Raw genomic sequence first — 16,064 nt, forward strand, 5'->3', positions numbered from 1 at the left:
CTATTTAATACAAAAGCAAATAGTCATGTTTTCTGACCCTGCGGCCACTCACTGATTTCGATTTTTATTAAACAACAAGTGATAAGATAGGTTTCCGGGGTGGTTAACTGTGTATCTGTACTGTGCATTTTGTGCAGCGTCTGAGGCGGAGCCTCCACCCCGGCCTTCTGAGGAGGATCTCTTCCACGTGGACCACCACCACCTCTGCCACAGGACTTCCCACAATTGAGCCGGGACCCGTGCGAAGGGACCGCAGCGCCAGCATCAAACCCTATCATGAAGCACTCACGTGCAGGTACCTGAGCCACAGCTGTTTCACATGCACCTCCTGTATTTTTAGACCCCAGGTTTTAGTCACTTTGGTTACTTTGTTCAAGATTTGGCAGATGTAGTTCCACTTACACCTTATGGCTTGCTTTTTCAAATCCCTGTTGGGAATTTTGTTAGATTTTTAAATAAAGGAATAGGAATAGAATAAGTCCTATTGTACTATAGATATACACGACTGAGGCACAAACACACTAAGGAGGGCTCCTACAATGCGAATCACTCTGAAGGATATTGGGTTTTTCAGCATTATGGCTGTAGTCATACTAAAGCCATCAGTGTCAGTGAAAAGCAGTGGCACAGTTCAGAAAAGGATGTGTGTGCAGTGGGAGCCAGAATGGAAATATGCCCCACAGGCGAACGCATTAACCTGAATAACTAAGACGCACATCAACCCTGAGCACATTAGTGCTGAAGATAGCACAAGGCTCACGCTACACAGAAGTATCATGGCTCCAAAGTCGATCTGTGAGCCTTTCATAGAATAGACAGTGTGTGGTTTTATGGAGGTGTTTTCAAGCTTTTTGTACTTTTTAGGAGAAATATGATGCAGGATGGAGAAAGTTAGAGGTTACATAAGTCCTGATAAGCATTTGTTTGCATACAGTACTAAAGCAGATGCAGTGAATCTGATGGGAAGTGCTAGGTTTTTCTGTTTTTTTCCTCTTGGTTTTTTTCCCCCACTAAATCACATTGTTGCATCAAATCTTGAATAAACACAGGATCCACATGTATTAAAGCTGTTGTGGTTAGTAAGTGAATTGTTTAAGCACAATTTACTGTGATCAGTGCAGAGATAGCATTCCTTACAATTACTTTGTGATTACTGTAACATTATGTTTGGATTATCTTAGAGCAGCACAGGGGAAATTATGCTTTTTTCATGAATTTCAAAGGAGTTTCAGCTTGAAATTTTTCAGCTGTGCATGCTCGCATGAGTTTTCATGCATACAGTATTTCTGTGACGCAAAAGCAGCACTAGACAGCACATACGCTCTGATTTTAAAATATTAAATATGCCTCAACAAGAAAGAGTCTATTAGTGTTTCATCCACCTTATTCAGTCTCTTCCCATCCAGTTTGTGGCGTTTGTCTGCAAGTACCAAAGCTTCCGGGTGTCCCTGGATTTCAAAGCAGTGTCTCAGTTTCCTGTAGTGTACCAACCAACGGGGAAAGTAGGGTTTGTGTATATGCAATTCTCAAATGCTGCATAAGAACATTTGTCTGATCTAATATCTGAAATATTAATAAGTGGGAGAATTTACGACAGCTACGTCTGATGATTCTAAGATTCACTGAAAACTGCCAGCATAGATTCAGAGAATACAACTTCAGCTCAGGATAACCTTTGCATTGTTCATTAGCATTCATTAGCCCGTGTTAAAAATAAAGAGCAGCGGTAAATGTATCTCTATGTATTTATGGCTCGTATTCTAACAAAACCCCAAATTAATACATGAAGATTTTTTTTTCCAAAATTACAGCTTCCAAGTGCAGAGATTTGAATCAGCTCACTTACATACTTACAGTCAGCAAAGCTTCAGGTAAAAGCGACCTCGCTACTTCTGCGAACTCCCTCAAAACCTATTTTAACAATTGTTTGGACTAAATGTTGCAGATGTAAAATGAGGCATGACTCTGCAACTGCATGGCCTATTTCACTCGCAGATGAATTTAGAAACTCATTTTGTGTGGATGGTTAAAAAAAATATGCTTTCAGAAGAGCTCCAATGGTCTTTGAGATATATATATATATATATATATATATATATATATATATATATATATATATATATATATATATATATATATATATATAACTAGCAGCTGGTTCATTTGTGCTGCTAACCAGCTGCTAGTTAACGAGAGACACCCGGAATGGCTAACTGAAGGCCGGACGGTCCTGATCCCCAAGGACCCCAAGAAGGGACCGGTACCCTCCAACTACCGACCAATAACCTGCCTCAGTACTACATGGAAGCTCCTGTCAGGCATCATATCGGCTAAGATGAACAGGCACATGGGTCAATACATGAGCGGGACACAGAAAGGAATTGGCAAGAATACCAGAGGCGCAAAACACCAGCTACTGGTAGACAGAACAATCAGCCGAGACTGCAAGACCAGACTGACCAACCTGTGCACTGCCTGGATTGATTACAAGAAGGCCTATGACTCAATGCCCCACAGCTGGATACTGGAATGCCTAGAATTGTACAAGATCAATGGGACCCTAAGAGCCTTCATCAGGAACTCAATGGGGATGTGGCGTACAACACTAGAGGCCAACTCCAAGCCCATAGCACAAGTCACCATCAAGTGCGGGATCTACCAAGGAGATGCTCTGTCCCCACTGCTGTTCTGCATAGGCCTGAACCCCCTCAGTGAGATCATTAACAAGACTGGCTACGGATACCGACTACGGAACGGAGCAGTTGTCAGCCACCTCCTGTACATGGATGACATCAAGCTGTATGCCAAGAGTGAACGAGACATCGATTCACTGATCCACACTACCAGGCTATACAGCAATGACATTGGAATGTCGTTCGGACTGGAGAAGTGTAGTCGGATGGTATCAAAGAGAGGGAAGGTAGTCAGAACTGAGGGGATTGAACTACCAGAAGGCAACATTGCAGACATAGAGGACAGTTACAAGTACCTGGGGATCCCGCAGGCAAATGGGAACCATGAAGAGGCCGCTAGAAAAGCTGCAACCACCAAGTACCTGCAGAGGGTCAGGCAAGTCCTGAGGAGTCAGCTGAATGGTAAGAACAAGATCCGGGCCATCAACACGTACGCTCTGCCCGTGATCAGGTACCCTGCTGGGGTAATAGGCTGGCCAAAGGAGGAGATAGAAGCCACTGACATAAAGACAAGAAAGCTCCTTACCATGCATGGAGGGTTTCACCCCAAGTCCAGCACCCTGAGGCTGTACGCTAAGAGGAAGGAAGGGGGCCGGGGACTGGTGAGTGTCAGCACCACAGTCCAGGATGAGACAACGAACATCCAAGAATACATTGGGAAGATGGCCCCAACTGACCGAGTGCTCAGTGAATACCTCAGGCAGCAGAAACCCAAGAAAGAGGAGGGAGACGAGGAACCATCATGGAAGGACAGGCCCCTGCACGGTATGTACCACCGGCAGATAGAGGAGGTGGCTGATATCCAGAAATCCTACCAGTGGCTGGACAAAGCTGGACTGAAAGACAGCACAGAGGCACTAATCATGGCAGCACAAGAACAAGCTCTGAGTACAAGATCCATAGAGGCTGGGGTCTATCACACCAGGCAAGACCCCAGGTGCAGGCTGTGTAAAGATGCCCCAGAGACAATCCAGCACATAACAGCAGGGTGCAAGATGCTAGCAGGCAAGGCATACATGGAACGCCATAACCAAGTGGCCGGCATAGTGTACAGGAACATCTGTGCCGAGTATAACCTGGAAGTCCCGAGGTCAAAATGGGAGATGCCCCCAAGGGTGGTGAAGAATGACCGAGCTAAGATCCTGTGGGACTTCCAGATACAGACGGACAAAATGGTGGTGGCTAACCAACCGGACATAGTGGTGGTAGACAAACAGAAGAAGACGGGCGTAGTGATCGATGTAGCGGTTCCGAATGACAGCAATATCAGGAAGAAGGAACACGAGAAGCTGGAGAAATACCAAGGGCTCAGAGAAGAGCTCGAGAGGATGTGGAGGGTGAAGGTAATGGTGGTCCCCGTGGTAATCGGAGCACTAGGTGCGGTGACTCCCAAGCTAGGCGAGTGACTCCAGCAGATCCCGGGAACAACATCGGAGATCTCTGTCCAGAAGAGCGCAGTCCTGGGAACAGCTAAGATACTGCGCAGGACCCTCAAGCTCCCAGGCCTCTGGTAGAGGACCCAAGCTTGAAGGATAAACCGCCCGCAGGGGCGTGCTGGGTGTTTTTATATATATATATATATATATATATATATATATATATATATATATTTTAGAGTAGCATGAAACAATAGCAATCACAGGGCATCGATGTTCAATCAGGTGTACAAGTCGTGGCTAATGAGGGCAGGTACCCTGGCTCAAGTGATTTCATCCATGTTGTCGTTAGCAAGTGATACCAGCCAGACTTTAGTTTTGTATTGTTAAGTTTTTTGCTTTAAGATTTGTTAAGTGAAGCTATCTAATGATAATGGTCGTACTGTAAAAGTAAGCGTTTTCCATAAAAACCACATGTGTGCTGTTTCCAAGGTAGTTTTTTACATTTTTTTATACCTTGGAGAAAAAGTCTAGTCGGCAATGCTGTGTCTTCACCTCGTGGTAAACAAACCCACAGTTTTTATTTCAGTTTGTGGTCGTTAAACTCATGTTCCATGACCAAACTGGCTTTCTTTACTTACTTACTTAATTAATTCCAACAGAGATCCCATTAGAAATTCTTTGCCAAAGACCCATAAGTATTCCCGAAATTATATTCAGGACTATGTCTAAAAATTACTGTAATACCTTAAAGGTAAATTTTTGTTAAACTCCTTGAATTAAAGCTGAAACTCTGCACTTCAATCACACCTTAAAATCCACTGCGATGGTGGAAGGAGGCAAAAACAGTTAAAATTGTGTTGTTGTCCAAGTTCCATACTCTTATGGAAAGACTTTGCAAAGGAGTCCTGGCTGATATGGTGTCAGAGTGATGCTCATAGTATTTAGGGTTAGATGTTGTATTGTGTATATTTTTCTACAAAAATGAACCTTGTGCCTCTTTTTAAAAGCTCTAACAAAAGTCTGAGTGGAGGCTTATTGTAATAATCAATCTATATTAGAAAGCCTTAAGTTCTTTTTTTACTGCATTAAACTCTTTGCACTGCTTTCTTTTGTGCCTTCAGCCCTCCAAAGACCTGCGTAGCCTGCGCCTGCCAGCGTCGTGTTTGGTCCTGTTTGCACAGTGACAGTGTGATACTTGAACACAAAGCTTCTGTACACAAAGCCCCGTTGCCTGGTCTTATATCTTAGCGCAGCCCAGCAGCATGCCCCAGCTAAGGCCACTTACTGAGTGTAAACAAACACCTGGTTCTCTCCCCAGTCACGAGAACACCACAATTAACTCACACACTCGCACTCTTAGATACAGCTGCTTCTTCTGGCTTACACGGTCCGGAAACAATTGGAAAACACAGAGATTTTCCAGGTTTCGTTCACAGCAGTGGAGAGGGCTCTTTTCTGAGCAGCACTTCAGTTAAATGCATTGTAGGCATCTAGCTCTTATCCAGATGCCTGAAATAATCAAACAGGGCTGGTAAGGCTTCGGTGTTTAGCTGAAAGACACTTAACCAGAGCCCATGCTGACTGAAAACAACTTGCTGTGTTTGGGATCCGACCTTTGATGGTCTCTTAGCAAGCAGCAACCTGCCAACACGTCATTTCTCAAGTAGGCTTTGACACCTAAATCACACATGTTAGGGAGTAATAAGGAGTGTTTTTGGTAATTTATGTACTCTAAACTGTATTTGTTAGAGTGTCTGGCCAAGACCAGAAGCCTATGAATTTCCTTTCACATCACTGACACACCACCACTAATCATTCCTGATACATCCTCACACAGAGTGTTGGGAAAGAGGGAAGGCGAGAGAGAGCGAACACATGGAAGGGAGGTTGGGCGAAAATGAACACATGGCTTCAATTGCCTTCTCTCTACTCCATCATCAAATCTGCACAATCTTAATTAGGACATTAGGCTTCTTTTTTTCCCCCTCCCTCGTTTTTCCATCATGTCAGCCTTCAATGACGTACACTGTTAAGAAGGAATAACACCAACTTCAAAGCTACATTATCACCTTTTTTTTTTTTTTTATCAGATAGACCCTGTTTAAAGGGCCCAATTGAATGCCTTCCATTTCCCTCAGCCCCAGCCACTGTGTTGTTATCTTCTTCACGTCATCTGGCTCGAGAGTAGGTAGATTACTGGAAGCAGAAATAATAGCTGCGGTGTTTATCGTGGCTTTGGCACTGTCCGTCGTGGCTCTGAACCAAAGGTAATCTGTCAACCTGCTGCAAGTGGCTGAGTAAAAAATCTGCAGCGGAAAGGTTAGCAGGCTGAGGCCAGCCGGAGCTTACGGCACGGCTCAGGCCATACAAGAAGAAGTCCTCAAAAATGAGGAAAAGCAGGCAGGGCTGCAATTTAAACTGAATTACATTTGCTTGATTAAGCATCATAGTTACAGAGTGAGTGCCAAGTGCCTTTTGGTTTAGAGATGAAGAGCAATTTTTTTTTTTTTATGACTTTGAAAATTATGTATGTTATAAGGCAAGAAACCAACCTTGACCTTGATGATGAGACAAAACTGCGCCTGATCCATAAAACTGATTTTAGAGCACAATGACATAATGAAAAAAGGACACGAGCAGTTGTACTAAGAAGAACCAAAAGAAGTTGTGTGGTTAGTTGATTGAAATATAGCGCGTGTCATTTTTTAAATCTAAAATTCACTGTATGATGCATGTTAAATTTCCTGTTTTTTGAAAACAGGGGAGATATTTTGGAAAAACTGTATTTCTTTTTTGTTCTTACCAACAATGAGCTTGTGTAGAATAATCATTTACACACTACCACATATTGAAATTGATTTGAAGCCCTCGGTGCGTTTATTTTTCTGTAAGACTCATCGCTCTACACAGAAATATTTTTCAATCTTTACGTGGTTAAGGTTACAGAATTGCAGATAGCGACATTGTTGTATTAGAGAAACCGCAACCTTAAAACCTTTGGCTAAATGTAACTAAATTCCACTTTGAATTCCTCAATAAAACCACACTATAGGATGGTGTCTGTTGACTCCACACAGCAAATGTGTTTACAGCTGACAGTTGCGTTCTCCCAAAAGGCAAAGTAAATTCTTACTACTGGTATATAAATGTTATTTCTAGCATAGAACATGATAGCAAAATGAAAGTGGAGTGTGTATCATGTGTACATAGTTTCTGCGTGAGTGAGAGAGCGAGAGATAAAAGCAGAGCCACTTGATATATGATTGGCAGATTCCTCGACTGAAAATGACCGGCCTCCTTATTTACATTTTGTGCTCAAGGCTCAATGTCAGTAGCCGAGGTTATTCTGCTGCATTAGCAGAATAGGAAAAGTGTCTGCCAGTTCTTCAACTTTCATTAAAAGTAAACCTTTTAAGCCAAGTGCTGCTGCCTGCCCAGACCCCCCTGACAATAATGTACTAACTGTTCAACCGCCAAACTATCAAACTATTTTATATTCCACACCTGCTAGGCATTAGACACAGTGGTCCAACCTGGCCGTACAAACACAACAGAACTCCCTTTGTTGGGGCCTTAGGAGCATTATGCTGGGTGGGTACAGCTCAAAAGTGTTCCAGAAACACTTTATCAGGAGGAGATAGACACACTACAGGCCTTTGTGCTCCCTGTGACACCATGCTCTAACGGCAGGCATTTCCTGCTCCGAGTAGGCAGGTTTTACAACATTTAGGGAGAGGTATTTTAATTGGAACCACCTACAGCCTGACAGTGGCCTCAGTGGAGAAACACGGAAAATCTGTTGGGAAAAGTCTGGGAGGCTCCCCGTGGTGTCACACAGCTAACTGACCAGTAAAGGCCAGTTCTTTCCACAGAAGATAACATTTGCTGTTTGATTTATAAAGCCAGTCATCAGATGGGAATGTTTTCATCTGAGACTGAGAAAGTGAGTTGTTGTTGAGGCCGACACTGGTCTGTCATAAATCTCAAAGAGGGTGGGCTCAGTTTCTAATGAATCATTCATAACAATGCCAGCGTTTGGAGTTTGCTTTGTTGTTTATTCCAGTTGCATTGTGTTAATGTGCGCATCCATTAGATTCATTACTACGTATTTTCTTGAAGCAAGTGTGCAACGGCTGTTTTTGTGTGGGGGCTGCACAGTAGGAACCCCATTAAGTTCTTTTTTTTCCCTACTTGACAACTTCTTCTGACTGTTTACACATCGAAGACAGATGTGGCGAACGGCGATATTCACACTTCTTTAGCAGAGCCGCAGATAGACTAATACATATATTCTGTATTTATCTTCCATGTGTTTTGCCTGTTAACTTTGAACTGCTGTGAATGGTGTGGAATTATTTGCATTCTGATAATAATCAAATAATTAAATCAAAGGAATAAAAATTTCATGTTATCGTCATCTGCTCAAAAAGATACAGGTCACTAGAGTGTGATTGTAACTCAAGTATATCCACACGCAGTAGTTAGGAATGCACATCTGAGATAAATAGAAACTCTTTTATTTAACTAACAGTGAATCCCCTCTTTTCTACAGTTGTGGGAGACCATACATCAGACTGAACCACGGTGAGGGCTCTTTAGACAAGGGAGACAGGATACCACGTTCAGGTATGCCCCCAGTCTTTCTAGCATTCCCGCAAAGCAGCATGGGAAGAGTGTTTGTGTTACGTTTGCTGGCATAAACACTGAATCGCTTTTGTTTCTCTCTCTTTGAGACTGTTTGTTTCCATTGCACTCAGCTGATATGGGAGATTGATATATATAGTAAACACGCACAGAAAACCCCAAACAAATGACTCGAGTAATGAGTTTGTGTTGATGATAAAGGAACACTACCTCTGCAGTATCTCATACAGTTAGTTGCCTCTCTACACCATCACAGTGGTTTTGAATTCAAACAGTCACAATGTGATAGAAGTGCAAACTTCAGCATTAATTCAAGGGGTTTAACAACCACTTTTCATCAACTGTTTAATAATTACAGCTATTTTCACACACAGTCTGCATTTTAAGAAGCTCAAAATTAACTCGACAAATTAACATAATTTTATACATTAATGGATGCATAAAGTCTAAAACACATTGTCATCGCCAAATTCTTGCTTCCCTCATTGAGAACACCTGGTGCTTCTTATTTGTGGATCTTCCTGCATCAAGTTTTGTATTTGACAACTGAAAAGCATGCTCCGTTGGGCTGAGATCAGGTGACTGACTTGGCCAATGACTGACTTGGGGTTTTTTTTGCCTATAGAAACTCTTGGGTTGCTTTTGCACAGTGAAGAGCTGTCCAATCAGTTTGGCTGAATCTATATAGCTCCCTACACATCAGAATTCCTCCTGCTGCTCGTATCAGCAGTCACATCATCATCAACGATGAGTGACCCGGTTCCACTGGCAGCTATAAATGCCCAAGCCATAACACTGCCTCCACCATGTTTGACAAATACCTCGGTTTGCTTCAAATCACGAGCTGTTTCTCTCGACCATATTTTTATCCTCCCATCATTAATCTTGGGTTCATCTGAAATTCTTGTTCTTGAGCATAACCAGTGGTTTTTACTTTGTTGTAAACCCTCTGTATTTATGAAGGCGTCTCTTGGTTGTAGACCTTGATTGTAGACGATGATACGCCTACCTCATTGAGAGTGCTCTCAACTCGGTTAAATGCTGTGAAATAGTTTTTTCTAACTATGGAAATAATTCTGTCATCGTGCATTTTTTGTCTTCTGTGGTCTTTCGGCTCTTTTGTTGTTGCTGAGCTGGTTCATTCTTGTTAAAAATGTACTACAATGTTGTTTATTCTACTGCTCCTAAAGTTTGTGAGCAGCACTCAACATGAGCACATATAAGTTTCTGTAGAAAGAACTAAGTGTGCTGCTTTATAAAGTAGCACCTCCAAGCAGACTCACTATTAAAACTTGCTTTCAGTCACGTGAGAGGCAGCAATCGGGGATCTTTGAGTGTTAATGAAGGCAGCAGTGACTTTCTATGGGACCTGCAGAAAATAACCTATTACAACAAGCCAGGATTAAAGGAAGTGGATATAGAGAAGACGTAAATCCACATACTCCAAGAAACCTAGTGATATGCATCAGTTTAAGAAGATTAACAGTGGATTTTCTCCCGAGGCCGCAGTGTGACATCTCTTTGTTTTTCTTACACCAGCAGAGGACCAAGTGGTTGTGTCATCAGACTATGACAGCACCCACGAAGCCAACCACAGTGACAGCAGTGATGTAGCACATACAGAGGACGATGCAGAAGAAGGAAAAAACTCCCAGAATGTCATCCTCCATGCACTAATACCTCCGGAGGTAAGGCGGGCCAAAGCAGCTGTCTCAGTCACATTAGTACTGCTAATAAAACAGGAACATGTACTCCTTATGTAATATTTTCCTTATTGTTTTCACGTCTTTTGACCATTTGTTACTCACGCAGGACAAACCAATCTTGGCACCAGAGCCTTTAATAATGGAGGGCCTGGAACCTCTGATGAGTCAGCTGAACAATTGGAACTTCCCCATCTTCACCTTGATAGAGAAGACCAATGGGAAATGTGGACGAATCCTCAGTCAGGTCCGCCAGAGTGTCAAAGTGACAAATTATTTTATATTACAAAACAGTAGCATACTTTACTATTTATAACACTGTCTTTTAATTTTTTTCATTACATTTTTCAGTTTTACACATTTATTGAACACTTTTGTTATATTTAATATATCTGGATCTGGTGATGTCCATGGGGTCTGATATATATATATATATATTTTATCTTTCAGGTATCATATAGGCTCTTTGAGGACACTGGCCTGTTTCAGACTTTTAAGATCCCCGTAAAAGAATTCATGAACTACTTCCATGCCCTTGAGAATGGTTACAGAGACATACCATGTAAGCTCGAGCATCTTCCTGCTTTTGTTTTTCACTTTGCTTCAGATTACTCGTTGCAAGGATGAAAGCAGCCACTAGATGGAAATGTTGAGCAATCTATGCAGCATTAGTACTCTGCACTGCCTTGAAGTTTAATTGAACAGACATTAGCAGCCCAACACTGCACCCTGGTGGAGACGATCACACACACTGAGCAGACTTGTTATCTTCTCTAATCCAGATCACAACAGGGTCCATGCCACAGATGTGCTTCATGCAGTCTGGTACCTCACCACGCAGCCTGTGCCTGGCCTGCCCAGCCTCATGACTGACCACGGCTCTGCCAGTGACTCAGGTATGTCCATCAGTGCATGCATGCTGACAGCTGATGTCCTGACAGGTGTGTATGTGTATCCATCAGTCCATAAAAGTATGCAAAACTTGTTGTCAAGTTTTTAAATAAGAACAATATTTGCTCTACTGTACTTTTTTGCGCTTAAGATTTTCTATATGTAGGTCATTTTTTTTTTTATCCTGAATTTTTTCACATCCCCTGCAGCCATCTCATTAATGTCAAAGTATCAAACCTGCAGGAGTGTGTGTTCTTATCCCACTCAAAGTTGGTCTTATCTTACTCAGGCTTTTGGCACTTGCATACCAAACACTATTTGAAGTCTAGAACAGCATGAAATTGCAGGCAGATTAGAGTTCCCTCTTACCCATATTTCCATAACCTCATTTGTATGCCTTACTTGGGCCATCCCTTTGATCCACATATAAGTGGATTTGAACGTTAAAGTATGTGTGTGTGCTTCTGTGTGTTGTGCTCCAGAGCACGTGCGTGCGCGTGTTTAGGTGTGTGCAGATGAAGGTACTGTACAGTTGTGTGTGTCTTGTGTAAATTCTGACACCTTTCTCTTCAGCCTCCTCACTTTGTCTTCTCCCCCGTGGCTAGACTCCGACAGTGGAATAACACACAGTCACATGGGCTTCCTGGTTTCAAAGACCTACACTGTGTCAGAAGATGGTTATGGCTGCCTGTCAGGCCTCATACCTGCTCTGGAGCTCATGGCTCTTTACGTGGCTGCCGCCATGCACGATTATGATCACCCAGGGCGGACAAACGCTTTCCTCGTGGCCACCAGCGCCCCACAGGTGCTCATGCTATTCAGCCTACAGCATGGTCAACAGTATGTGATTAAATAAAAGTTTGTTTACTTGATTTACTGTCACACCCTTGTTTTTCTTTTTCACCTGAATTATGATTTGATAGATTATTTGTCTATTTCACTGTCAGCCTGCTTCAAAAAACAAACAAATCAACAGTTAGAATACCTGTTTACAGGTTACCAGGTAGAAATGTTACTGTTTGGTCTAGTTCTACATTGTGTTATCAATAAAAAGAAATCATAGAAATTATTGTATTAAGTAAATTACCCAATTTTGAGCAATGATGACATAATGATACTGAAAGAGTAGCTTGCCTATCAGAGAGCAATAATGTAGGCTTTAATTTCCCTGTCAGTAGTGTCTAACAATTATGGTTTGTTTTGTTTGACAGGCGGTGCTCTACAACGACCGCTCAGTTTTGGAAAACCACCACGCTGCCGCAGCCTGGAACCTCTTCCTGTCACAGCCAGAGTACAACTTCCTGGTCAATCTGGACCATGTGGAGTTCAAACGCTTCCGTTTCCTGGTCATTGAGGCCATACTGGCCACTGATCTGAAGAAGCATTTTGACTTCCTAGCTGAGTTCAATGCCAAGGTATTCTAAAAACATCCCTGTTCAATGTTTCACATTCATTTGACAAATTAAAGAACTCTTCAGAGGTAGTTTATCCTTTTAAGCCAGTGTAAACATTGAGTTGAGCATATCTGTTTTCAAATATAACATGAAAAGCTTAAAATTGATTTTTTTTTTTTGGTTATTGTTAAAATTAAATAGCCAAGTAATAAATTACTTGGAAAAGTTGGGGTCAAACATATTCTGTAGACATGCTTTCCTAACAGATCAGTTCTTTTAAAAACTGGGACAACGCTTCAGGAAAAGGAAGCTGTCAAGTGGTCTTCGAGGAGCAGATCTGTTTGTGCAATACATTGCAGTGCTCTCAATGTAAGTCAACAACACAAAGTACCCCATAGCCTTCAAGAACTCACTGGAGTGCAGACACAGTGTTGGCTTTCGATTTGAGGGTCCGCATTCCTCTCATTGTGAGTTCTACTACAGCGTTGCTGCTCGATGGCCAAGGCCTGTCAGCTAACATTGAGGTTGCTGGTTTGGCAGCAGAAGTAACAATAAGGTCTCTCAGAGTCCCTGCTCTGCTCTTCCTGGACGCGAATTAGCTTTGGGTGAAGTAGCCGTCAAGCTTTCCTGTTTCCTGAGCCTCTTTAGATCCGAAGCTCATTAAGCTTAACTAGAAATAATCGATTCATTCAAAAAGTGCTGAGATCAACTTTATATATGATTGAGTCCTGCTTTTCTTAGAAATATGTTCAAGCTCTGTATAGGTTAAAGCACCTTATTGAAGCATTGTTTATATAGTAAGTAGCTTTGACAACAAGAATTGGGTTATGTCAGTATTAGCTTAACTACATAATCCTAAGTCTTATATATGTTTGTTTCGTCCTCAGTCCAATGAACTGATGCTGTAAACTATAGCTTAACAGAAAACATTTCAGCAGAAGATTATAGCTGTGGTTACATAACATGTTTGAATATGCTAATGCTGTCATGGCTGTCTGTCAATCCCTCAGGTAGGTGATGATCCATCTACAGGTATCGACTGGTCTAACGAGAATGACAGGTTGCTAGTCTGCCAGATGTGCATCAAACTCGCTGATATAAATGGGCCTCTGAAGTGCAAGGAGCTACATCTGCAATGGACAGAGGGCATTGTCAATGAGTTCTATGAACAGGTGTGTGAACAATCTTTTATGGGACCTAAGAACTCAGCTAAGCTAAAGGTCAGGGTGCACCTGCACACCAACATGACACCACACAGTACAGTATAGTACTGTCGCATAACACTAATCATACCAGTGTCAGTGTAACTTTTTAGCCATGACCTTTTTAGTAATATTCGGGTGGTTTATGCATTAATATGTATTATTTGTATAATAACAATAATGTGTAAATAACTGATTATGATTTCATAGACTGAAATAACATTGCTGAAGCAATGCTAGCAACAATTTAGCTTTTATTTCTATGTAATTTACAGGATATACTTAGAGGTAGTAGAATTAGACTACCTCTAATGTCATGACATGCAACACATACAATAAGATTTGTTGTCTTTAACAAGAGAAAGTTGCATTTTACACATGCCCAATAAAGCTGTAAAAACAAAACAAAATAAAAAAGTAATAAAAAATGCAATACTATAGAAATCCAATCTATAAAGCAATGTACTTAAAAGATAAAAATAAAATAAAAAAGTGCTATTTCTGTGCAACTAGTGACTTAGAGCTATTGGAAAGATACTGGGAGGGGAAAACTGAGTTCATTTTTGGCTGTTGGATAGAAACGGTTCCCGGATCTGGAAATGCAGGTCTTTAAAGTCCTACAAACAGAGGAGAAACAGAGAAACAGAAACAGAGGAGATATTTTAAGCGAGAACTGAACTCTAACTAATCTTGAGTTGAAATGAATGGCTTGAATTCTGCAACAGCAAAGGTAGAGGGACGATGTGATGGGAAAGATTTTAAATTTGATTCTGGAGCCATTGATAATAATATGGGAGAAATATGCTCTCTCTTTCTAGTCCCTGTCAGTATTCTTACTGCAGCATTTTGGATCAAGTGAAGGGAGTTTTTAGGACAGCCTGATAAGAACGAATTACAGTCTACAAGTAATAGATGCATGAACTAGTTTTTCAGCTTCACTCTGAGAAAGGATGTTTCTAATTTTAGAGATATTGAAGAACATACAACGACTTCAAGATTGCTCACAGTGTTATTGGAGGCCAAGGTAATGGAGGATGGAGGCTCACTGGCTCACAGAAGGCAGGCAGAAAGATGATTGGACTACAGCAGTGATGTCAGCAATGAGTCTGACAACATGAGAAAGTGGAAATTATGCAAAAAATAAACCAGCAGTCAAACAGCCAGGAAAGCCGGCTGGATTAGCATACAGTAACATACTCTTTCTTCAAAAAGATTCCTTCTGATTTACAATTAAATAGCAATCTATTTCCAGGATAGCACTGTATCAAAGAACCATGAAAGAAAACATAACCCTGTTAGACAGAAAATAAATAAATACATGTAATATTTGTAAAAATCGGCCCTAAGAAAAGCACAGCATGTATGTTGTGTGTGACGTCTTCCCGGATATGAATGAATAACAGCTATAGCAAGGATTCCTAGTTGCCTTGGTAACCAACCCCAAGTGTCATACTGTACACTATAGACTAGAAAGCCTCTGTTCCCACAGAGCAGAAAGATTGTAACGCAAAACCAAATGAGTTTTATAAAACGACTGGATCTCAGACAGATCTTCAATTTGATGGAATTTATTAACAGTTGGACTCACATAAAAGAGGATACAACGAGGGGAGGAGGAGCTCTGAGATCCGGTTTTCCCTGTCATTACAGTAGCCTAAACAGAAGCGTTATATAATGACAGTGAGCAGATGCTGTCTAAATTAATACAAACTCATGGCTGGAAGAAAATTTCATTAACTGCCTCCTCATGTAGGCGCCTGAATTTTCATTTATCCCAACTTCCCTTTGATGACACTTTTGTGCTCTGTTTAGTTTGTAAAAGTTGAGGCGTTCCCCATGCAGTGGCACAGTATTTATAATACTGTAGATTTATATCTGTACATTGTGTAGAAGTCGTTCTTTGCTGTTCTTTGTTTCACATCTAGGGCCTTTGGTCCATCTCCTTTATGAACTTCAGTCTTACCTGGGGCATACACACCAATCTATTATATTGCCAGATGCTCTCCAAGAAGTCAGCTTTTGTTGTTAGTTTTGGCAAGCATCCATCCATCCATTTCTTTTGCTTATCTAACTCGGCTGTCCCAGGGGCCTGGAGCCTGTCCCAGCCGTCATAGGGGGAGAGGCAGGGTACATCCTGGACAGGTCCCCAGTCTATTGC

At 41.7% G+C, this 16,064-nt stretch overlaps 1 protein-coding gene across 2 annotated transcripts in view; it reads left to right on the forward strand.

Moving 5' to 3' along the window:
• Positions 1-16,064, forward strand: part of LOC146569902 (cGMP-inhibited 3',5'-cyclic phosphodiesterase 3A-like) — an 88,078-nt gene that overhangs the window by 60,622 nt on the left and 11,392 nt on the right. The window contains exons 4-12 of one of the 2 annotated variants that reach the window (XM_085282570.1): positions 138-295; positions 8,625-8,698; positions 10,259-10,404; positions 10,529-10,666; positions 10,870-10,981; positions 11,202-11,315; positions 11,916-12,115; positions 12,522-12,725; positions 13,715-13,876. In XM_085282570.1, the coding sequence (XP_085138696.1) occupies positions 138-295; positions 8,625-8,698; positions 10,259-10,404; positions 10,529-10,666; positions 10,870-10,981; positions 11,202-11,315; positions 11,916-12,115; positions 12,522-12,725; positions 13,715-13,876 (1,308 nt within the window). Of the gene's footprint in view, positions 1-137; positions 296-8,624; positions 8,699-10,255; positions 10,405-10,528; positions 10,667-10,869; positions 10,982-11,201; positions 11,316-11,915; positions 12,116-12,521; positions 12,726-13,714; positions 13,877-16,064 lie in introns of both variants that reach the window. The other variant, XM_085282569.1, reaches the window with a different exon arrangement.

This window comes from Mchenga conophoros, linkage group LG7 (assembly GCF_057382185.1).
Source record: "Mchenga conophoros isolate Kocher_MC1m ecotype Shallow Benthic linkage group LG7, M_conophoros_male_GT1.1, whole genome shotgun sequence".
Classification (NCBI taxonomy): Eukaryota; Metazoa; Chordata; class Actinopteri; order Cichliformes; family Cichlidae; genus Mchenga; species Mchenga conophoros.